The 24,481-nt window shown below is 44.3% G+C and overlaps 1 protein-coding gene across 10 annotated transcripts in view; it reads left to right on the top strand.

The window, feature by feature from the left end:
* Positions 1–21,958, top strand: part of LOC124114804 — a 112,592-nt gene extending 90,634 nt beyond the window's left edge. For 9 of the 10 annotated variants that reach the window (XM_046475567.2, XM_046475566.2, XM_046475570.2 and 6 more), the window contains 17 exons: positions 855–1,007; positions 2,062–2,355; positions 2,999–3,125; positions 6,695–6,709; positions 9,824–10,011; positions 10,996–11,129; positions 11,548–11,710; positions 13,200–13,294; positions 13,809–14,031; positions 14,263–14,420; positions 14,795–14,966; positions 15,316–15,471; positions 16,388–16,543; positions 16,937–17,024; positions 17,990–18,071; positions 18,438–18,542; positions 18,855–21,958. In XM_046475567.2, coding sequence (XP_046331523.2) covers positions 899–1,007; positions 2,062–2,355; positions 2,999–3,125; positions 6,695–6,709; positions 9,824–10,011; positions 10,996–11,129; positions 11,548–11,710; positions 13,200–13,294; positions 13,809–14,031; positions 14,263–14,420; positions 14,795–14,966; positions 15,316–15,471; positions 16,388–16,543; positions 16,937–17,024; positions 17,990–18,071; positions 18,438–18,542; positions 18,855–19,733 — 3,144 coding nt within the window. In that variant the 5' untranslated portion in view covers positions 855–898 and the 3' untranslated portion in view covers positions 19,734–21,958. The remainder of the gene's footprint in view (positions 1–854; positions 1,008–2,061; positions 2,356–2,998; positions 3,126–6,694; positions 6,710–9,823; positions 10,012–10,995; positions 11,130–11,547; positions 11,711–13,199; positions 13,295–13,808; positions 14,032–14,262; positions 14,421–14,794; positions 14,967–15,315; positions 15,472–16,387; positions 16,544–16,936; positions 17,025–17,989; positions 18,072–18,437; positions 18,543–18,854) is intronic. The other variant, XM_046475576.2, reaches the window with a different exon arrangement.
* Positions 21,959–24,481: the final 2,523 nt, after the last annotated feature.

Genomic DNA, 24,481 nt, shown 5'->3' on the forward strand with positions numbered 1-24,481 from the left:
CATTGTGTACGGTTACGCTTGTAGATGATTATGAGGATGACAATTGTTTTGCACAAACTTGAATGCATTTAGGCACATTTGAAATAGACATCAAGTTTTAGATGTGCCTATATGTATTCTTGCCAAACCCTGCAATTTGTCCATAACAGGCTCATGATTCTACCTCCCATCAAGGGGACAAGAATATTTTTACTGCTTTGGACAAAGTTGGTCTTGCCATAAAGTCATGCGATTATACCCACCCATGTGGTATTAAAAGATTACGGCTGCTTAAATTTATTGAAATGTTAAAAAGTCTGGTTCAGGTTGTCAGGGAAGTTTGAGGTATTTTAGAGACACTTCAAACACTTCCATAAGACAAAGTAGTACAGAGGTGAGCTGACTTGTCTACTGGAATCAGTAGGATACTGATATAAGAACTGGCTTCATTCTTGTTCAGTGGTTAAATAATGTGTCAACCTGGAGATGTTTTTGAGCAAATAAGTTCCCTTGCATTCCATACTTACAGTACAAGTCTGACAGCAGACAGCAGAAGCAAGGCTAGGTCTAGGTGTGTTTGATGAGTTGTGCCTTGATGTCACCATACGTCGTCACGATTACACCATCTTTGTTCTGTTCCTGCTGCAGATGTTGTGTTATTTTCCCACAATAATACTCGTAATACATACAACTAAGTGAGTCATTATTACTCATCCTTGTCATTGTTGATTTCAGCCTGCCAGTAATGCAAACATTTCCTTTTCGTATAAGTTGGACGATTGGAAGTTGAAGGCTAATATTGTTGATTGATGTTTCATACACAATCTGAATTTAGCATAATAGCAACATATTCAAATTGTTGACTTGTATTGCAGGTGTCGTGTAGAGTGCGTGATGTGACGTTCAAGATGCTGCTGCGATGTCGTCGTCGACCATGTTGAGACAGCCAGCGACGTTGGTGGTGTTCTTCCTCTCCCTCGGCCTCCACCTCGCCACCAGCACCGCTTTCCTCTTCGACAGCAGAGGAAGTAAGTATGCACCCTCGCGCATTCCTCACGTTATCCATGAAATAACAATCATGTCTATAAGGGTTGGAAAGAATTAGCATGCATTTGACATTAATGGGGATTCAACATTAGGATGTGCTGGCTTGGAGTCAGTATACTGTCTCTGTGGGGTGTCCATGTTCAACTGCAGCAGGGCACCTCAGTGGGCTAGCACTATAAAACCAACATAAGTGGAGACCAGTACAAACGGACACACATGTTTGTCACTATGTGTGAAATTATAATACAATGTTAAACATCTTCAAGTCCAGACTGACAACCTACCTGTGACCTCTCTACTTTCCACCGCCTCAACTAGACATTGTCCAGTCTTCTTGATTGGTGTATATATATTTTTGTAAGCAGTCTGGGGATGAGTGAGAACCGCAAGAACCAGTGTTGTAAGTCATCTAGTATCCCCTGGGTTTTCGGGCGCCTTAGAAACATTCATAGTTTTTTCTCTAATCACATGGATAACTGTAAAACATCTCATTCGCTTATAAAACACAACTTTCTCTTAAAAACAAGCCATCATTTACAATGTCTGTGTGATGCTACACTCCCCGTTATAACGTGGGTAATCATGATAAACGTGGCCGTCCGAAAACCTATGACCCAACGATATAGCGATATTATTATTATTATTATTATTTCACCCCATTTCACCTCACCTAAAAAATAGAGTAAGTAAATGCTTTAGGCTGCAGTCAGCAAAGTTCAAGTTCCGTTACAACTGTCTGTGAATGACCTTGACCCTTGACTGACCGGGCAGTCATGCATGGCCAGCAATCAAACATGGGACAGTCGGACTCAGTGTTACTCAAGATACCATTAAATGAGAGGATGTCCATTGACTGTTGCAACAATGTTAATTTTCCTTCCTTTTGTTATGTAGCCAAGCAAGGAAATTATAACATTAACTGAATCATTATTTTCATCAATTCTTCACACGTTTTTTCTCACTCTGCTGCAGTAAACACTTATATTTAGGGCACTAATATTTTGTAAAGTTTACATACGTGATTGTTGTTCCCAGTTGTGCGACCGAAGAACCCGTATGGCTACATCGGCGACGTGCTGAACCTGACCTGCAACGTGACGGACCACCAGATCAACGGCAATGTGTCGGGGTTCATGTACTTCACAAAGCAGTTCCGTGATGGGGAGCGAGCCCTGCCGCTGCGCCACATCCAGATACTCAGCACGCGCAGCATCCGGCTGCAGTATCACGTGACATCCGGGGGGCAGCAGGGGACGTACGTCTGCCACCTCAACAACACCGCCGACGGAACCAGCATGGTGCTGGGCAGTCAGTACGTCACTGTGGACTGTAAGTAGCATCTATAAGCAGGTCACAATCTACACCTCTTGGGCAGTGGGGCAGCCAAGTAGTTAAAGTGTTCGCTCGTCACATGGAAGACCCCTGTTAGATTCCCAACATTGGTACAATGCATGAAGCCCATTTTCTGGTGTCTCCTGCTGTGATATAGCCAGAATATTACTAAAGGTGCATAAAATCATACTCACCCCAGCTATAGGGGCATGTGGACCCACCGATCTTGCAATTCTCTGTGAAGAGTCATGTCCCTTAGGCATGCCAGAATCTGCTAATTGCAGGTTCAGATAACTGAAATACTGTTCAAAGTAGCAATCCAGTTATAATATGTTGTAAGTTTGTAGGTTTTAAATCCATGGTGTTGTTGTTCAAGCTGATCTTAGTGCTAAGATGATCGTAACTCCCATACTTAACATAGACTTACGACAGTTGTAGCACTAGGGTTGTTTTGTACAATGGCACCCAGATTTGCTCCTTGAATCAATTTTGTTTGGCGGCACCTTGTATGCATGCTACTGGGTTTCACTGAAGCTTTCAGACATTAAGCTGATGTACTTAAATACTGTTCAACATCAAACATGTCACTAACACAGACGAAATGTGTTACGTGGACTCATTATGACTTTGTTTTTTGCAGACCGAGCCCACCCAGTGAGTGCCATCAACTGCTCGGTGTATAACTGGGAGAACATGACTTGCATGTGGGATCTGGGGAGGAAGTATGTGAACAACAACTTCAATGTTCAGCTTGTGTGGGCGATAATGTAAGTATATCCTTCGTGCTCGTATTCGTGCATGATGCATGGATTGTGTGAGGTTAGTGGACACGAGTGGGCATGGGTGTAGGGTCCAGCGTTTTAAATTATGTCTGCTTGTCTGGGACTAGTAAAAGTCAGGAAGGACTAGTACCATTTCCTTGCTGACCACCAGTTTTACTGTTAGGTTGATGGAAACCCTGCAGCAAATTTATTTTTGCGAAAAATGTGTGTTGGACATTGGGCAGGTGGTGTAGGATGCGTGCCGGGTGGTATAGGGTGGAACTTGGTGGTATAGGGTGTGACGGATTGGTATAGCGTGGGATTGGGTGATATAGGGTGGAACTGGGTGGTATAGGGTGAGACGAGGTGGTTAGGTTGGTATAGGATGGGACGGGGTGTGATGGGGTGGTGTAGCATGTGACAGGTGGTATAGGGTGGGATGGGGTGGTATAGCATGTGACAGGTGGTATAGGGTAGGATGGGGTGGCATAGGGTGTGACAGGTGGTATAGGGTGGGATGGGGTGGTGTAGCATGTGACAGGTGGTATAGGGTGGGATGGGGTGGTATAGCATGTGACAGGTGGTATAGGGTGTGACAGGTGGTATAGGGTGGGATGGGGTGGTATAGCATGTGACAGGTGGTTAGGGTGGGATGGGGTGGTATAGCATGTGACAGGTGGTATAGGGTGTGACAGGTGGTATAGGGTGTGACAGGTGGTATAGGGTGGGATGGGGTGGTATAGCATGTGACAGGTGGTATAGGGTGGGATGGGGTGGCATAGGGTGTGACAGGTGGTATAGGGTGGGATGGGGTGGCATAGCATGTGACAGGTGGTATAGGGTGGGATGGGGTGGTGAAGCATGTGACAGGTGGTATAGGGTGGGATGGGGTGGTATAGCATGTGACAGGTGGTTAGGGTGGGATGGGGTGGCATAGGGTGTGACAGGTGGTATAGGGTGGGATGGGGTGGCATAGGGTGTGACAGGTGGTATAGGGTGGGATGGGGTGGCATAGCATGTGACAGGTGGTATAGGGTGGGATGGGGTGGTATAACATGTGACAGGTGGTATAGGGTGGGATGGGGTGGCATAGGGTGTGACAGGTGGTATAGGGTGGGATGGGGTGGCATAGCATGTGACAGGTGGTATAGGGTGGGATGGGGTGGTGAAGCATGTGACAGGTGGTATAGGGTGGGATGGGGTGGTATAGCATGTGACAGGTGGTATAGGGTGGGATGGGGTGGTATAGCATGTGACAGGTGGTATAGGGTGGGATGGGGTGGTATAGCATGTGACAGGTGGTTAGGGTGGGATGGGGTGGTATAGCATGTGACAGGTGGTATAGGGTGGGATGGGGTGGTATAGGGTGTGACAGGTGGTATAGGGTGGGATGGGGTGGTATAGCATGTGACAGGTGGTATAGGGTGGGATGGGGTGGTATAGCATGTGACAGGTGGTATAGGGTGGGATGGGGTGGTATAGCATGTGACAGGTGGTATAGGGTGGGATGGGGTGGTATAGCATGTGACAGGTGGTTAGGGTGGGATGGGGTGGTATAGCATGTGACAGGTGGTATAGGGTGGGATGGGGTGGTATAGCATGGTATAGCATGTGACAGGTGGTATAGGGTGGGATGGGGTGGTATAGCATGTGACAGGTGGTTAGGATGGGATGGGGTGGTATAGCATGTGACAGGTGGTATAGGGTGGGATGGGGTGGCATAGGGTGTGACAGGTGGTTAGGGTGGGATGGGGTGGCATAGGGTGTGACAGGTGGTTAGGGTGGGATGGGGTGGTATAGCTTGTGACAGGTGGTTAGGGTGGGATGGGGTGGCATAGGGTGTGACAGGTGGTATAGGGTGGGATGGGGTGGTATAGCATGTGACAGGTGGTAAAGGGTGGGATGGGGTGGCATAGGGTGTGACAGGTGGTATAGGGTGGGATGGGGTGGTATAGCATGTGACAGGTGGTTAGGGTGGGATGGGGTGGTATAGCATGTGACAGGTGGTATAGGGTGGGATGGGGTGGTATAGCATGTGACAGGTGGTATAGGGTGGTATAGCGTGAGGCGAGGTGGTTAGGTTGGTATAGGATGGGACGGGGTGTGATGGGGTGGTGTAGCATGTGACAGGTGGTATAGGGTGGGATGGGGTGGTATAGCATGTGACAGGTGGGATGGGGTGGTATAGCATGTGACAGGTGGTATAGCGTGGGATGGGGTGGTATAGCATGTGACAGGTGGGATGGGGTGGTATAGCATGTGACAGGTGGTATAGCGTGGGATGGGGTGGTATAGCATGTGACAGGTGGTATAGCGTGGGATGGGGTGGTATAGCATGTGACAGGTGGTATAGCGTGGGATGGGGTGGTATAGCATGTGACAGGTGGTATAGCGTGGGATGGGGTGGTATAGCATGTGACAGGTGGTATAGCGTGGGATGGGGTGGTATAGCATGTGACAGGTGGTATAGCGTGGGATGGGGTGGTTAGGTTGGTATAGGGTGGGATGGGGTGGTGTAGCATGTGACAGGTGGTTAGGGTGGGACAGATAGCTGGGCTCCACCTAATGCCTGCATGACTTGAGGTGACATGTCTCTATGTGCACGTAGATTTATATAACCAACTGACACTAATATCAGTGTTTTGATGCAGCCAGTCATATGTATCATGGTGAAGGGTCAGGTGAAGTTTGTTTTGTTGCTGGGAAGCTGTGGCATGGGTTATCACATGACCCCGGAACTTTAACAAGCTCGATGTCGTGTTGTTGGCTTCAGTGAAACTTTATTTGCCTGAAGTTTATTGTGCTTTTATGCTATTTAGTGGTTATGAGTAGCACAAAATATATAGTGTGGTGTAATTATTTTTTTTACGTTAGATTTTCCTGTATTTTGTTTAAAGCATGAACAGTTTCTGTTCACAAATGTTCATCAGATGACAAGTACAGAGCTTGACAATGATCAGTGGTAGCAGACGTCCAGATAATCTGCGTAATTGTGTAAAATGCACAAAGTAATTCACCATTACCCATTAAAAAAAAACGTTATTGCCTTCAACTGCACATGGGGTTGGTCGGGTAGTCTAGTGGTTAAAGCGTTCGCTCGTCATACTGAAGCCCGAGGTTCGATTCCCGACATGGGTACAATGTGTGAAGCCCATTTCTGGTGTCCCCTGCCGTGATATTGCTGGAATATTGCTACAAGCGGCATAAAACCATACTCACTCACCGACTTCTATACAGAAAATATCTTCTGGATGCATAAACACTACTGCTGTTATATTGCACAAATTGTCACCAAGACAACATCAGAACTAGTTTTGAAAGTTGGTTTAATTGGTTTAAGAGAATCCAGCAGACTTGGCCAAACTGTAAAATATGTGTAATATGTTTACCCAAAGAAAACTATCAATATCCAGTGTGAATGGTAATATATGAGTAGGTACTTATCAGTATCTGGGAAACTTATTAGAAGCCTTTGGTAGACTGTAACAGGATCTGCTGACCCCAAATACTGGTGCAGGCTTCATGTGGTTCCTCCATTTTGCATGTCTAAGGGGTAGTTTAATACACTTTTACAGACCGTTTAAAGGCAGGTATGTATTTGGTACTGTTTAGCTGCTTGTAATTTGCGTCTTCAAAACGCTTGACCCTTGTGCCAGAGTTGAAAACTAACAAGTGTACAGTCAGTACATCTTTCTAATTCCTTCTTTTCGCAGCTTGTGTGTTGTTTTTCTGAACAAACCCATTCCTACCTTGCTTGTGTAGAGACTGACAACAGGCAGTATAGAGTTCTGTTAAGTTTGGTGTCAAGTGGTAGGTAATGTATGATATGGCCGGTTGGAGAACTGTACAGCCTCCACTTCCTACACACGTAGTACCCTTGTGTAGAGACTGACAACAGGCAGTATAGAGTTCTGTTAATGCAGTAGGTAATGTGTCATATGGCCAGTTGGAGAACTGTACAGCCATCACTCCCTCCACACGTAGTACCCTTGTGTAGAGACTGACAACAGGTAGTATAGAGCTCTGTTAAGTTTGGTGTCTAGCGGTAGGTAGTGTATGATATGGCGTTTTGGAGAAATGTACAGCCTTCACTCCCTCCACACATAGTACCCTTGTGTAGAGACTGACAACAGGCAGTATAGAGCTCTGTTAAGTTTGGTGTCTAGCGGTAGGTAGTGTATGATATGGCCAGTTGGAGAACTGTACAGCCTTCACTCCCTCCACACATAGTACCCTTGTGTAGAGACTGACAACAGGCAGTATAGAGCTCTGTTAAGTTTGGTGTCTAGCGGTAGGTAGTGTATGATATGGCCAGTTGGAGAACTGTACAGCCTTCACTCCCTCCACACGTAGTACCCTTGTGTAGAGACTGACAACAGGCAGTATAGAGCTCTGTTAATGCAGTAGGTAATGTGTCATATGGCCAGTTGGAGAACTGTACAGCCTTCACTCCCTCCACACGTAGTACCCTTGTGTAGAGACTGACAACAGGCAGTATAGAGCTCTGTTAATGCAGTAGGTAATGTGTCATATGGCCAGTTGGAGAACTGTACAGCCTTCACTCCCTCCACACATAGTACCCTTGTGTAGAGACTGACAACAGGCAGTATAGAGCTCTGTTAAGTTTGGTGTCTAGCGGTAGGTAGTGTATGATATGGCCAGTTGGAGAACTGTACAGCCTCCACTCCCTCCACACGTAGTACCCTTGTGTAGAGACTGACAACAGGTAGTATAGAGCTCTGTTAAGTTTGGTGTCTAGCGGTAGGTAGTGTATGATATGGCCAGTTGGAGAACTGTACAGCCTTCACTTCCTCCACATACAGTACCCTGCGTGGCCCACAGGTTGGGGTGTTGTCATCAAGTTTGAATCTCCAGTACCATGTGGGAACCAGGTTGGCTCTGGCTACCTTTGCATGTCATTAGAGGCAACTAAATGGATCGTTTGTTTGTTGTTTAACACCACACTCAGCAATATTCAACCTATATGTGGGTCTGTAAATAATCGAATGTGGACCAGACAATCCAGTGATTGATATCCTAAACATCGATCTACACAATTGGGATACGATGACATCCGTCAACCAATTCAGCAAGCCTGACCTCCCGATTCTGTTAGTCGCCTCTTACGACAAGCATGGGTTGCTGAAGGCCAATTCTAACGCAGATCTTTATGGGTCACTAAATGGATCAAGTGGTCAGACTCGATCGTGAACATATGAACAACAAAAATGCTAAATATTTCCAAGTTATACCTATCATATTGCTGAGAGATAAAACATGGTGGATGCCCATGATCATTATTGTAAGTGAGGAGTAGGTTGTTGCAGCAGAGAGGTAATGTAGCACTGGACATTGGAACTAGAATCACCCAGCTAAAACTCTGAAAACATGATCTTACAGCCAGTGAACTAAACATAACACTTAATGTATTTACAAGCTTAACACAGTTGCCCCCTGATGTGTACTATAACTTAATTGTCCGTGTTTTCTGTGATTAAGGTTCAGTGTGCTCCAACTTTTAAACCCAAATTATAGCTGCTGAATCTGCATTAATTAGTGTAATAATGTTTTAAACTTTCAGTTGAGCAAATTTCGGCTCAGTAATATTATACTGTCCTCATCACCTACCATATGTACATCTATGATTATTATTATTTTCTGTAATATTTTTGAATCAGAATTGTCTTGAGTCACTTGGTGCACTTTTCTTTCCAATGTTCCCCTACACTTCTATTGGTGGAAGGTAGCTTGTGCTTGTCGGAGCCTTGAGACTTGCTCCAGACATCTGTGACGCACAGTTGATAGTTTTTATTGTTACCTTGTTTCTTGTGTTGCAGTTGGACAATTTGAACATGCTAATTCTTATACTTACTGGTCTGGACCTTCTGTTTAACATAATCACGAGCATTATTTGTGTGTCATTATGTCATCATGTAGCTTAAATAAGTGAATGAATAATCATGTCATGTATAACATTTGCACATTAGCTGGCTATTATTCATTCTTTTGTCCACCCACACAGCCATCACCCACTCATAATCTATCCACCAACATCTATCCATCCATCAATTCAACCACCTACCCGCAGCCATCACCCACCCATCATCCATCCAACCACCCATCATTCACCAACATCTATCCATCCATCAATTCAACCACCTACCTGCAGCCATCACCCACCCATCATCCATCCAACCACCCATCATTCACCAACATCTATCCATCCATCAATTCAACCACCTACCTGCAGCCATCACCCACCCATCATCTCATTAACCACCCATCATTCATCAACATCTATCCATCCATCAATTCAACCACCTACCTGCAGCCATCACCCTACCATCATCCATCCAACCACCAATCATTCACCATCACCCATCCATCCAACAATTCAACCATCTGCCCGCAGCCATCACCCCCCCATTATCCATCCAACCACCCATCATTCACCATCACCCACCCATCATCTATCCAACCACCCTTCATTCACCATCATCCAACCATCCATCAATTTAACCACCTACCCACAGCCATCACCCACCCACCCACATATCCACCCACATATCCACCCACATATCCACCCACATACCCACCCATCGTCCATCTAACCATCCATCTGCCACTCATCCATCCATCTCTGTAGCATCACACTAACCCCTCTGTGGTTTGGTTGTTGACCACCAATTGTTTCTGTGTTACAGGGAGGGCCAGTTTGACTGCCCCCACCCCACAAAGACCTCCTGCATCTGGCGGCCAATGGACGGGCGTGACTCCTTCCAGGCCGGCAAGACATACTACATGACTGTGATCGTCACCACCAAGGACAAGGCCAACATTACAATGAGTGAAGCCCAGTCCGATGTGTTCACGGTAGAGACCAAGATGCTTGGTAAGTGTTCCTCTGACCTTTTTGTGAGAATCTGGCATGGTGTCAGCTTTGCGGTGTCAGCTTTGCGGTGTCAGCTTCGCGGTGTCAGCTTTGCGGTGTCAGCTTCGTGTGTGAGGAAGTCACTTGTGATGATGGTTAGATGTTTACAACCCACAAACATTTGTTTGGTGTTGACAAACCTAGAAACATCATCAGGTAAAAATGGGGTTCAAACCTAGGTACATGGGGACACAGCTCAATAGCAAATTTCAGTGGCTTAATGACTGGGCCACCTGTGCCCCCGATTGTGTGAGAAGTTTCTTTCATGCGTGGAGAAAATCATGTGTGGCCAAAGTCAACACATTCTTTCTTTGTAGACTTAACATAAATATCCATTTGAAAAGAAGCCACAATACACAGGGAGAGGAAATGATATGATATCGTGAATCTGGAATTGAAACACACATTCACAGTTTTCTGACACACCTGCACACCTCACTGCAGCTTAGACAACCGGGCCACCGATGCCCCCCCAGAATCCCTGACTGCCTCCATGGTCTAGTGGTAGAGCATCCGCCCGGAGAGCGAGGTCTGGGGTTCTGTACCTGGCTGTGTCATACCAAAAGACATTTAAAGATGGCACTTGTTATTACCCTGTCTGGCGCTCACCATTAACTGGCTAAAACAAAGGACTGGTCGGCTCAGAGTCAGTATACTAGTATACTATGTCTGACTGAGTAGGGTATCCATGTTAAACTGTGGCATGGTATCTCAGTGGGCTGGCACTATAAATGTGAACTATAACAAGCAGCCACACACACATGCATTGCACCTCCTGCAATAATCTTGGATTCGATGTTAAACCCCATTTCACCTCCCCCATACCAGAATCCCCTGAAATTGTGTTGATGTTGGGTTGATCTTGACTTGATCTTGAGTTCATGTTGGGTTCATGTTAGGTTGATGTTGAAGTGATGTTGGGTTGATGTTGAGTTGATGTTGCAGTGAAGCCGGCGGCGGTGTCCAGTCTGACGCTGCTGGACAAGAACAGCACGTGCCTGTCCCTGAAGTGGCACCACAGCAAGTCCTTCAGGAACATGATGTACCGGCTGCACGTGTGGCAGGGGGAGCAGGAACAGGTACTGCCCATCATGTCAGGGCTTACACAATGGATCACCTTCAGCTTGGCGTGCTTGATACGAAAACAATAAATTGTGTAGCTAATGTTTAGCAGTTAGTGCAATTGGTTTCGTGGGACAAAAAACAAAACAAAGTGCTGGATGTTTGGTATTTGCACAGCACCATCCATATGTGTTCTTTAGAGAAGACTTTGCTCTCTTTATAAGGGTTTGGCACTGGCAGGAGACTATAGTTACAAGTCATTTGATCAATATTATCTACAAAGTTAATAGTTACTTGAATGTTGTTTGATTTGGTAGTCGTGTCTTCAGTTTTCTGGTCCATCCAAGATAGGGTGGTCTCCATTCCAGGTTCATGTTATTTGGACTACACCGTTTCTGGAACATCTGTCAGAAGATTATCTTCCTGTGATTTCAGACCTACTACCAGACCCAGGAGAGGAGGAAGGTTATTTGTGGCCTTCACCCGGCCAAGGACTACGTGCTGCTGGTGTCGTGCATCCCCATCCCTGAAGGCCTGCGGGAGCCCCACGGCACATACAGTGAATTGAGCTCCATCATAGAGAAGACGCTGGAGGATGGTGAGAGATATGCACATTGTATAACACACCTTGTCTCACCATACATTAAAATACTAGCTTCTGATTGGCTAAGGAGCTAATTATTTTCCATGTAGCCTGCTCATACCATGATGAGAAATCAGTTGGAACACACTTTAGGTAATTTGCTTATCTCACATTAGTATCATTGAGGTGAAATGAACTGACGTTTATCTGAATGTAGTTCGGTTTAGGTTGTCTGGAAGCTGTAAAAATGGCTGAATCAAAGTGTTTTACTCGGTGAAACTTTGGACATATATTCTGGGTCTGTTTGAAAGAACTGATCCCTTGGGGCATAGGGTGTGATGCCTGATGGCTCGGGGTACATGGGCTCACACAAAGGGTACATCACACCATATAGGAATCCTCAAGATCGGTTGACAACATATAATATCACAGGGCTATGGACACCAGTGACAGAAAGCATGAGGAACACTGATCCTTGCCACTGGTGCATCAACACCCAGTTGGTTGGTTCTTACACCAAGCATGGGCTCCCCAGGACCTGTTGTAACCTGGACTAGCCACAGGACTGTACAAACTGAGGAATCACTGGTGCAGCAACACCCAATCCTCTTGTTGGTTCTTACACCAAGCATGGGCTACCCAGGACCTGTTGTAACCTGGACTAGCCACAGGACTCTACAGACTGAAGAATCACTGGTGCAGCAATACCCAATCCTCTTGTTGGTTCTTACACCAAGCATGGGCTACCCAGGACCTGTTGTAACCTGGACTAGCCACAGGACTGTACAGACTGAGGAATCACTGGTGCAGCCATGCCAAATCCTCTTGTTGGTTCTTACACCAAGCATGGGCTACCTGGGACCTGTTGTAACCTGGACTAGCCACAGGACTGTACAGACTGAGGAATTATAGAGTATCCAGTCTAAATAGCACTTTATTCAACTCTTACTTCACAGACCTCCTCCATGGTCTTGTGGTAGAGCGTCCGCCCGGAGAATGGAAGGTCCGGGGTTCGATCCCTGACCGCTTCATACCAAAAGACGTTAAAAGATGGTACTTGTTGTTACTCTGTCTGGCACTCGGCATTAAGCGGCTGAAACAAGGACTGGTCGGCTCGGAGTCAGTATACTGTGTCTGAGTGGGGTATTCATGTTAAACTGCGGCATGGTATCTCAGTGAGCTAGCACTATAAATCGGCATCAGTCCAGCCTAGTACAAGCAGCCACGCACACGTGCATGCACATCGCTATATAAGTGCAATAATCTTGGCCGAGACGTTAAACCCCATTTCACCTCACCTTACCTCTTACTACACATAGGGGCAGCGTTATTCATAGACACACAGTGACCAGGACGCAATATGTTCAGTGTTAACTGTTACTGTTAATGATATTGCCGAAGATGTCTAACCTGCTCAGTTTTTCATCTTTGCCTTGTAGAATCATATTCACTCACCATCGGTATTGTTATGGGCCAAATGCTAAGAGTTCTGTTTGTTTTTCAGTGCCAAGTGGGGTTCCTGGTATTGAGATCAGCAGCTTCAGATACCACAAGTGCAGCTCTCAGACCTCGGACTGTGAGGTCACCATCTACTGGCAGGTATGTAGGATATACTGTAAAACGTGAAATTAATGCATCGCCAAAAGAATGCGACTGCTGGCCCCTAGCCAAAACTGCGACTCAACATGAATGCGACACCCCTCTCCTTTCAAGCTCCAGTGGATTTATATATATCTACACAAAATATCCTCTGTCAGGTTTACAGGAGAATCCAACCTTGCATTAATCAGATCACACTCCAAATAGCACTGCTTATTAGCACTTAGTAGAGTACTTCGCTAAAACAATAAATGCGAGCAAAAACCACTCGCATTTTTCGCATTTAATTCATGCTCGCGTTAATTTCACGATTTACTGTAGTTTGTTTGCTTATTCAGTGCCACAATATTCTAGCCATATGATGTCAGTCTTCTTATTAGTTTGGACCAAACAAACCAATGATTGATATTATGAGTCCAATTCTTTTGAGGTCTGATGACAGGCAATATACCAAGTTACCAAACCACAGACCACCTCATCTCAATACTGATTCAATATTCATTTTACCCAACAGCCAGTTGTAGACGTGGAGTGTAATGGGGAGATAACTCAGTACCAGGTGACACAGATCGACACGGAGATAGGACAGATGCAGGAGTTTGAGGTGGAGGGATCGGACACTTCGATCAACCTCGGGATCAAGAAGGTCAGACAGTACTTGATCAGATTAAAAGCCAGAACTCGGGTCGGATATTCAGAACATTCCGCATCCATGGTGATTCCAGCATATCAGTACAGTAAGTTTATGATTTAAATGTGGGAAATATTTTTATTGGCTGCAAGAATAATAGCAACACAGTGGTATCTGTAAATAATTAAGGATAAAATACATTGGAAAAATAAAAAAATCATTAAACAAAATAAACTGAAAAGAGTTAGTAGTTGTCAGGATGTTTATTTATGATTTTAGAATTGTTATTCTCATTTGTACCACAAAGTTGTTCATGTTGTCCCATGACCTTTTTCAGAGTTGCCTCCCCCTTCTGACGTCTTGGTGGAGGCCGAGGGTTCTGTTCTGCACATCAGCTGGGGCCCCCCTAAACACTCCCAGGACTCCCCCGAGGGGCACACCCTAGGGTACACACTGTACTACTGTACTGGGTCCAAGTTCACTTTCAAATGCGTGGTGAGATTTCCATTTTATTTTTCAAGAGTGCAAACATTGTTATCATCTGGTAGAGAAATTTGAGTGATCTTGTAGTTTGAGACTTACCTTTTTTGGGTCATCAAGTTTTGCCTATGGAGACCCACAGACCAATGAGTGAGTGAGTTATTTAGGTTCAATCCCAAAGGAGGAAATCCCTAAGTGATGCAGGCCATAGATGCTGACATTCCAAGGGGATGTATAAGATCAGAACCAACAGTCTGTGGATCCTGGCTTTGACAAAGCAGCGTTGCTATGCACAGACACTTGCAGCTGAACTTGAAGGGTTTTGAGGAGGGTTGTGTACAGATGATGGCAATGAATCACCATCTCAGTAAGAGTCTTGTTTGTTCCAGGATAACATTCAATGGCTGCCCTTCACCACTGACCAAATGGCATTTGACTGGGCAGTGCCTGGTGGTAACCTTGACAATAAGATGATTGGCATCTCAGCAGAGAGGGAGGTAGCCAATGAGGATTTGAGCAGTGGCATTATGTGGAACACATGTGTATACCAGAAGCGAAGGAGTGAGTACAAGCCAGAAACTGACTGGTAGATTGTAGATTTTAAGGGTGACAAGTAAGAATTCCAAATCTTTAACATAAAAATAGGGAAATTCCCAGCAGGTTGTCAACTAAGAATAGATTTATAACAAAAAATTGCAAAAGTAATCTTGTTACAAGGCAATGAGGCAATGCTAAGAACCAGTCTGTTCAAGATAAGCTCCTTCTGTGCAAAGAGAACATAACAATTTTGGTGTCAAGTTGAAATAAACCAAAAACAACATTGATGTCAAATAGTGTAGTTTCGGACAAAATGTCCACACAACCTGCGATTGTATTTGGACGGTGTTTTCATCTTGCCCTTGTTTTTCAGAACCCTCCACTCCCAAAAATGTGCAATTTTCACCCGACCAGCCTGACAATGGCCTCCGTGTTGTGTGGGAGCGGTCAGACTGTACCCAGGACCCAGCATACACCACACACTTCCTGCTGTCTTACTGCACCACCAATAGTCAGGGAGGATGTGCAGGTAACCATGGAAATAGAAGTTGATATGTGATAGTGCCAGGCTTCAGTTAATACGTAGTTAGTTTGAAAAGACATGGTAACATGATTGTCTTGAAAAGGCCTGGAATTGAGAAAAAGCCTGGAAAATGACAAATTGTAGTTTTAACATTGTGCTTCGTTCTTGTGGAGACTTTGTATTATAGTATTAAATATCAGTTGAGAGTTACCTCCCTTCCTCCCTGTCTTAAGCAGAGAGGCAAGGTCATTTTCCTGTTATCTGTTGTTGTGTCTGAAATATGCATGCAATGGCAGAAGATAGTTCTTTCGGTTTCTTTATCATTAAGAAACCACCATTCATCCATCCATCTTCCCGAGGCAAGGGAGTTAACTGACTGTAAAAGTCCAGTTTCCACCCTTGCCCAACTAGGCTGGAATTCCTTGGCTCGATCATAGCGCCTCCACTGGCTATTATAAGTTATGTCCCTTCTATGTCCCTCCTATTGACCAATCAGATTCCACCTCTCATATCCCTTGCATTTGTTTGAAACAAAATGGTGGCACCCAGTGAAGACGCTCTGCATCAAATCACATGATCACCTTAATCAAAATATTGAAAAGATTTGGAAAATATCTATTGATGCTAAGTTGACATTACACATGCTTTGCAAATCCTGCAATCGACCAAAACCTGCTCGGCAGTTTACTAACCGGATGTCAATTTTGATTGGACTGCGGACTCGTTAGTCCAGCCTAAATATGACTTCATAATTCCAGGGTGGAAACTGGACTCTACAGTCAGTTAACTCCCTTGCCTCGAGAAGATGGCATCCATCAGAAACTGATAAACAGTCTCCTTATTCAGTGGTCTCATTACTCTGCCACTATTGGACATTTTAAAGACCCAAGATTTTGTTCAACAATCTGTATGTATGTTACAGGCCCCACAGTGAACCAGACTGTGTCAAACAGAGAAGTGAGTTATCTCCTCAAGGATCTGTCAGCAGGAGTGAAGTACAGGGTGACACTCCGAGCTGTGTCCAGGTCAGGAGAGGGGCCAGAGAGTGAACCCATCTTCCATACGGTGGTTAATAGTGGTAAGGAATAGCTTACAAGTCTGATATATTCAAGTGAGCTCTGCTGTTCTGTGTTATTGTCTCAAGGCTTTGAGAGTTCAAAGAGGGCAGTGTTTCGAGTTGAGGCAGGTTGGCCATGTTCCAGAGATATACAGCTGTGCGTGGCCTTTGTAGAACAAATTGCAGTTTAGCTAAGTTTGAAAAGATAGTGGCTGGATGGGTGACTTCACTTGGCAAACCTTCTTTCCAGGATTCTTGCGGACAAAATCAGCCTCTGCGTCATCTGGTCCAGATATACAGTTGTGTCTGCTGTGATTAAGCTTCATTATTGTGCAATCTATACTCACTAGTTGCAGAGTCTCCTTTAATTGTTTATTTCTTCCTTGTGAATTAAATATGTTTTCCGTTTTCTAGACCTGAACCCTGGTGAGATAGTCGGGGTGCTGTTTGCCTGTCTGTTTGTCCTGCTGCTGATCATCATCATCTTCATCCTCTGCATCAAGTGAGTTGTAGACACCTGTAGACACCTGTAAGGCTGTCGTAGACACCTGTAGACACCTGTAGGGCTGAGTCAAAGACACCTGTAGACACCTGTAGGGCTGAGTCAAAGACACCTGTAGACACCTGTAGGGCTGTTGTAGACACCTATAGACACCTGTAGGGCTGAGTCAAAGACACCTGTAGACACCTGTAGGGCTGAGTCGTAGACACCTGTAGACACTTGTAAGGCTGTCATAGACACCTGTAGACACCTATAGACACCTGTAGGGATGAGTCAAAGACACCTGTAGGGCTGAGTCAAAGACACCTGTAGGGCTGAGTAGTAGACACCTATAGACACCTGTAGGGCTGAGTCAAAGACACCTGTAGACACCTGTAGGGCTGAGTCGTAGACACCTGCAGGGCTGAGTAGTAGACATCTATAAACACCTGTAGGGCTGAGTCAAAGACACCTGTAGACACCTGTAGGGCTGAGTCGTAGACACCTGTAGGGCTGAGTCGTAGACACCTGTAGGGCTGAGTCAAAGACACCTATAGACACCTGTAGGGCTGAGTCAAAGACACCTGTAGACACTTGTAAGGCTGTCGTAGACACCTATAGACACCTGTAGGGCTGAGTCAAAGACACCTGTAGACACCTGTAGGGCTGAGTCATGGACACCTGTAGACACTTGTAAGGCTGTCATTAACCTGTAGACACCTATAGACACCTGTAGGGCTAAGTCAAAGACACCTATAGACACCTGTAGGGCTGAGTCGTAGACACCTGTAGACACCTGTAGGGCTGTTGTAGACACCTATAGACACCTGTAGGTCTGCGTCGTAGACACCTGTAGGGCTGATTTAAACAACTGCTTCACTGGCAATAATAATGTGTGGTACTAGTTGGTCATAATTTCCATATTTAGCCTAAAAGCAAAAGAACTGTTGGGTTGTTTGTTTAACCAAATGTGTTTCTGTTTTCAGGAAAGTACACAAAATGAAGAAAGGTTTCTACATGCATGTCAACATTCCGAGTTTGGCGACATTACCTCCGCTCAGAGAAGGCGTAAGTGGCCCTCCTTGTTTGTTGTTTGTTGCCAGACTCAGCAATATTCCAGCAACAGACGGCAGACTATATATATGTGCCAACTGATAATCATAAATTTAAAAATAAAGAAATGTCTTACAGTGAATTATGCTAGTTTGTAGGAGTTGATTCTAATGTTGATCAGGTTGTCACAATAGAGCTGTGGCTGTAAGGGGAGACAACTCTCCCCATGTATAAAACAGAGCATGCTACATTGATCATATTGTTAAACATCATTGAAATTGTGAAAGGAAAGTTTTGAAAACAAATTTTTGAAGTAAATGATATACTGGAACCGTGGTTGGATGTAGAATGAAAATGTAAGTTGTGCCTAATGTTGTGCAGGACCCCCTCCATGACGTGTCACACCACTACCCTGGGCGCCCCCTCCCCCAGGTGCCTCCCACCACCTCCCACACAGGACCTGATGATGGATACTCAAGTGCTGATGTAAGTATATATTGTTAAACTAATAATTAGGGTCCAAGAGGAATATTTTTATCTATGTGATAAGCATTAAATCAAATACGGCAAAATATTGTTGAAATCTACGGAGCCTACTTTTAATTCACGGAATTTGAGTAATCACTTGAACAATGATCCTTTGCAGTGGTGGCAGATGAAGTTTGACAGTGTAATCATCTATCATTTCTTTTTTACAACAAATCCATTTTGGAAGACTTAGCGTCTGCATTTTTATCTGGTCAGCATTTTAGCTCTTGTATTTGTAGTTATTAAATCATATTTCATGTCTTTTAACAGACTGATCCCAGTTTTGACCCACATCGATATGAGCCAATATCCAACCCAGGAAAAAACAACAACAACAACAACAACAACTCCACCAAGAGAAACGTGAGCGTCTCTTCTGAAACAGCGCTTCTGTCCAACATGGAACACAACAATGAGGATGAGGGCAAGTGTCAGCCGTACCAGGTCACACAGCTCAGTAAGATCACTGGGCCTGGTACCTCCTCCCCAGGGGGAAGGTCAGGTGTGAAACGGACCAGAAAACCCTATATTAAGAAAACAAGCTTGTCGGACCGGAGTGGAATTTCTGAAAGGGGAGATAACTCTGTGGAGAGTTACTTACAGGCGGACATGACTGGGGAGTCAACAGGTTCAAGATGTCTGCCGGACGCCAGGTGCAATCAGGGTCTTCCATTCAGTGAACAGAACAATGCCCCTCTTCATATTCCTCTACAGGAGGCTCGTGTTGGGTTTGTGTTGACCCCACCCCCTCAGACAGGTCCCCCTCCTCCCCCCGCCCCCCTCCCAGGGTTTGTGGGCCTTGTGGTGAATATCCCCTCACCACCCCCTAGTGACAATGCATCCTACATCACGGATGTGACTGCGTTAATGCGACCGTTTGACAATAGTTTAGAACACACTGCTGACACTCCCCAGTACAGTAAGATCGGGAGTGATGGTAGCTCATCCCCACCCCCCAATACAGGGTATGTGTCATATGATCAGGCTGAGGCGGTGGGCCGCACCCCCTTTCCAACGATGACCAGCACCCCCCAGGGGGATGCGCCCGTGGCGGTCAGGCCACTGAGTGAGTACATGAAGCATCTTCCCCTTAGCTACTACGAAGAGCCACAGCCAGATCAGGAGAATGGGCCGACTACAGAACTGTGATGTCAGATGGCATAGTGTTGGTTATATCAGTTGCTGGAGATGATCTGACCCCAGGACAAGGAGAGCCAATCAGAATCAAAAGTAGAGACATGTAGTAGCCAATCAGAGGATACAGAGTGAGAGAGCCAATCAAAAGAAGGCAAAGTGCTGGCAATTAGAAAGAAGTATTGTGAGACCAATGACAGAGCACTGATGATGAACAATGAGAAGAAATGAGAAGTGCTATGAGAATTATTATTATTATCATTATAATTATGATTATGAAAAGTTATTTATTTCCAGAAGGATGGATTCAACATGTGGAGAGAACGTGGTTTGCTCCATGTTAGTAATAATCCTTCCACAGGATCAAAGCACAGGGTGATAGGATGTCATTCCTGCATCAGCTTATTGACCAACTCCATCATGTGTTTCTGTAAGAACCATTTTATGACACTGAATATGAGTAAAAAACAGAACAGCTGTCATTTCATTGAGAATTTTGTTTCTTTCTCTCACAAATATTAAAAATGAATGTAATTGTGATAATTTTGACATTCCATTATCACTATATCAAGTGTCATCATTGCATGCACGGTTGCTGCACAGTGAGGTGCATCTTGAAGGAGTAGTTCTTGTCTATGAAATCTTGATTTCTGCATTTAGATGTGCAGGTGCATGCATGTGCATATGTGCATTTGACAGTCTGTGATTTCATGGTGTAATGCTCCCAGTAGCAGACAGGGTAATGTATACCAGAAGTTGAATAAAATGGTATGTTCTTAAGAAGACACAATAGGGGCATTTCTGTTACAACTCATTGGGTATCTGAAGAGAACAGTTTAGGTGGCATGACTTCTGAGATCAGGTGAAAGGGAGGGGTATTTCAGGTTTGACTTCTGTACATCAACTTGAGTTGATCATTGGGAGGCACAGAAGGTCTTACACTCCACAGCAATCTTGGCACTCTGACACACGTCTTTGTTGAAATACGGGACGTCAATCGCAGCTCTGCAGTACCTGTAGTTTAAAGGACCAGGGCCCTGGTGGTGTGGGTGCTTCCTGCCTGGCTCGCCTGGTCTTGGGTTTGAAGCTTGGATTCACCCCCAAACTGTTGGTCTGTCTGCACCTGACCTTCGGAAAGTGTTTGCTAAAGTAGTAAAAGTCTGGGAACTGCAGACGTTCTGAGCCATCTCACAGCCCCCTTATAAGTACAGGGGTCTACTGCAGTAAACAGCAGGAAGTTTGTTTGGCAGTATTATTTATTTAGGGAGTTGAGTAATTATGGTTGTTGCTATGCATGTCATCTGAGGGAAGAGGTTCTTGGTTATGTTTTAATAGTTGAGAACATGTGTTCCATTTTCGCAAATACTTTTTCTTCCAAAACATTATACCTCAGTGAGCAGTTATTGAGATCAGTTTGTCTGTGGACAAATAGTGTATTGTCAAGTTAGGAATTTTTTTGTCTCAAGGTAGGGATATTCTTTGGGCCATCAATTCCAAAAATTATATTATTCAATGTATAAGAGGAATAAAATATGTAATGTGGGGGTTAATCTACAGATAAGCTTTATTTAGAGGTTATAATTAAATTAATAATTAAAACAATGGGTTTAAAAAGAATTTGTGTCTTGTGCGGTACTTGTATAAGTGTATGATTATGAAGCTGTCAGATGAAGTGTTGAAGTATTCAACGTCTACATGACCAAATAATTCTACTTCCTTGTGTTATTGTTGTCAAAATGTCAGCAAGTATGTTTCATTCCTGTTTTAGATGTTTTTTAAGATATCTTGCCTCAAAGTATATATATTTTTTTTAATATATATTTTTTTGATATTTTATGTTTTAAGAATGGAAGATCTCCATACAGGTTGAGTATGCTTTCCACTTCATTCAGTCTGAGTTTCTTTGTCTTTTTGTAAAGATTTGTACATACGTACCTGTACATAATGCATTGCTCTTACTGATCAATTTTTCGGATCAAACAGATGACTCCACTCTTGTATATATGTAGCAATGTAATAGTGTACATTATGATAATTCATTTGTCAAAGAAGTGCTTTCGCTCAAGAATTTGATTCTTGAAGTTGGTATGTCTGTATATACAGTCCAAGGTGTATTTAATCTGTGTAAATGAAACTATAATGTAACACACTTCTTTTGTGTTATACACATGCAGTATTGCATTGACTTGTAGAAATATTGTGTGGCTTTTAGGCTTAAAAAATAAAAGAATTGGTTCTTGGGCAATGACTTTCAAAAAAATAGTGCGGGCAGGCAATGTTTTTTTGTTTTTTGTTTTTTGTATTTTTCAAACTAGTATGTAGCCAAATAAACAGTTGTGTACCATCAACCTGGGAAAGGGCCTCCCTACATAAATAAGCATACAAACTCCTATTGCTACCATTACCATGACAAGAGATGTGCAGTAAAGCAGTGCGCATGTAAGGGAAGAACATTGCATGCCATGTTGGATTGCATTATTTTTAAGTATTAGGATTTTTACATTTTTAAAAAAAATGGAAATAAAAATTAAACGTGCGGCAGACATTATGATGCGGGCGGTGCCTGAGAACCAAGACTATTATTCTTTTTAGCCTGAGTAGGGTCATTTTCCCTTTTACAATACCAGCTGACCAGTCGTCTAAGGCAGTGGTGTCTGCTGTGCTGAGTTGCATCCCTTAGATGTGTCCTGGTTATGATCATGGGTTTGAATCCCACATTCACGATGAATTTTGGTGTGTCGGCACCATCCTGTCGGTTTCACCTAAATGGTAAACATTTTCAGCCGGGATCGCTTCATGCTTTTATCCCATGTTAAACTGACACGACGTGATATAACTGCAATTCTGTTCAAGCGTTGACACAACTCACTGTTAAGCCTGGACCAGGGGAAGTTGATCCCCTTGTTATATGACTAGGTCTCCAAAGGGCATTGACATGGTCTATGGAAGGTTCCTGGAACAGTGATGTCCGAGTGATTGATGGGGAAGTTAATCTCACAGCTGTACCCTGAGTGAAGTGTGTCATTGTTTCGCGTCCTATCATCCACTTTGTCTATAACAACTCTTAGTGACTGTGATATTCCTGTCCATGACATGAAACTGTACACTCACTCACATATTACTAAGCTCACCTGCAAATCACAAGGCCTCTCATGTTACAAATGTCAACATGTCCAGGCATCGATCAGTCTAAGTTTAAGACTTGGAGCCTGGTCCTCCCTTCTTCCTTGAACTTCTAGGAATAGTTGCCAAGTCCTTGGCGCTGAAATTTGCAGTGCAGAGTTGGTTCCCTTGGGCGTATCAGAAACTTATCCTGGATTGGATCACTAATTCACTGTGATAATGTTTCTAGGTTTGTCAGCACCTGGCTAATGCTAGTGGGTTTTAACCAAAGTGGTCAATGTTCAAGGTCTGTATTGGGGCGGTGGGGTAGCCTAGTGGTTAAGGCATTTCCCACGCCGAAGACCCAGGTTTGATTCCCCACCTGGGTACAATGTGTGAAGCCCATTTCTGGTGGTCCCTGCCATGATATTGCAGGAATATTGCTAAAAGTGGCATAAAACCGAAGTCACTCACTCACTCTCTTAAAATCTGCATCACTTCAAGCTTTCCTCCCACAGTAAGCTGGCACGCCGTGATATAACTGGAACACTGTTGAAGGCGGCATTAAACCCAACACAGTCAGTCCTGTAGTAGTTTTATCACCTCCATCTCCTGACCCCAAATATCTTGCCAGGCTTCATGCTGTCACTCTGCTTCTGACATCCATGACCTGTAGAACATGACACAGCTCCATGTGATCATCATTCCAGTGCAATAGTTCTGAATGTGGGACATGCTCCCAGTCCTAGGTGTCTCCACGCACAGATCATGCACTGTTTGTCATGTTGCAATGCCTGTTGATCCATCCCTTTATCAAGTGTTCAAATTGCTGCAGAATTCTTATAGTATTAAGTGTGAAATGCTTAGGCATGAAAATCAAATGTTGACAAAACATATATGGCAAAAGTGTTTCTTTGCAACGATACATATTTTTTGAAATGTCAATGCTAATGCTTGGAGTAGAGCTAAGTAATTGTTTTAAATCAGTGAATGCTTTGGTGGCTTGATGGAAGGGGAGGTAGCTTTCCCTGTAGAGTTGTCTCCCTTGACATGCTCATGCCCAAGCTCCTCACAGTGATAGCCGATTCGATGGGCTCTCTATACTATCGCTGCCACCAGTCAAAGGTCCCCACTGTGATAGGCGGCCACAACCATTCTTGGAGTTGTACTCACAACTGACTGAACTTTATGTTCACAATCGAGATATGACTGTCATTATGCTGAATACTCTTACCCCTGCTCAATTATTTTCTTTGTCAGTTTGGGGGGCACGGGTGTCCCAGTTGTCTAAGGTGCCGCGATTCGCTGTGCAGAGTTGCTTCCCTTAGGCACACCAGAAACCTATGATCCTGGTTCGCCCCAATTATGTTTCTAGATTTGTCAGCACCATACCCGTGCTCGTGGGTTTCACTGAAGTGGTAAACGTCTGAGACCTGCATCACTTCGGGCTTTCCTCCCACATTAAGCTGACACATTGCGATATAACTGGAATACTGTTAAAAGCGGCATTAAACCCAACTCACTCACTCACTTTGTCAGTTTGAATTTGTTTCATTACAACTCTCATGTAACTGGTATATTAATGTAATGGAGAATTTCGTTGATTTTCCATTTGTCTGCAAGCTCGAACCAATCTGATTAAACAAACAAAAAGGTAAATT

Source organism: Haliotis rufescens, unplaced genomic scaffold (assembly GCF_023055435.1).
Source record: "Haliotis rufescens isolate VD_foot unplaced genomic scaffold, xgHalRufe1.0.p SCAF_2, whole genome shotgun sequence".
Classification (NCBI taxonomy): Eukaryota; Metazoa; Mollusca; class Gastropoda; order Lepetellida; family Haliotidae; genus Haliotis; species Haliotis rufescens.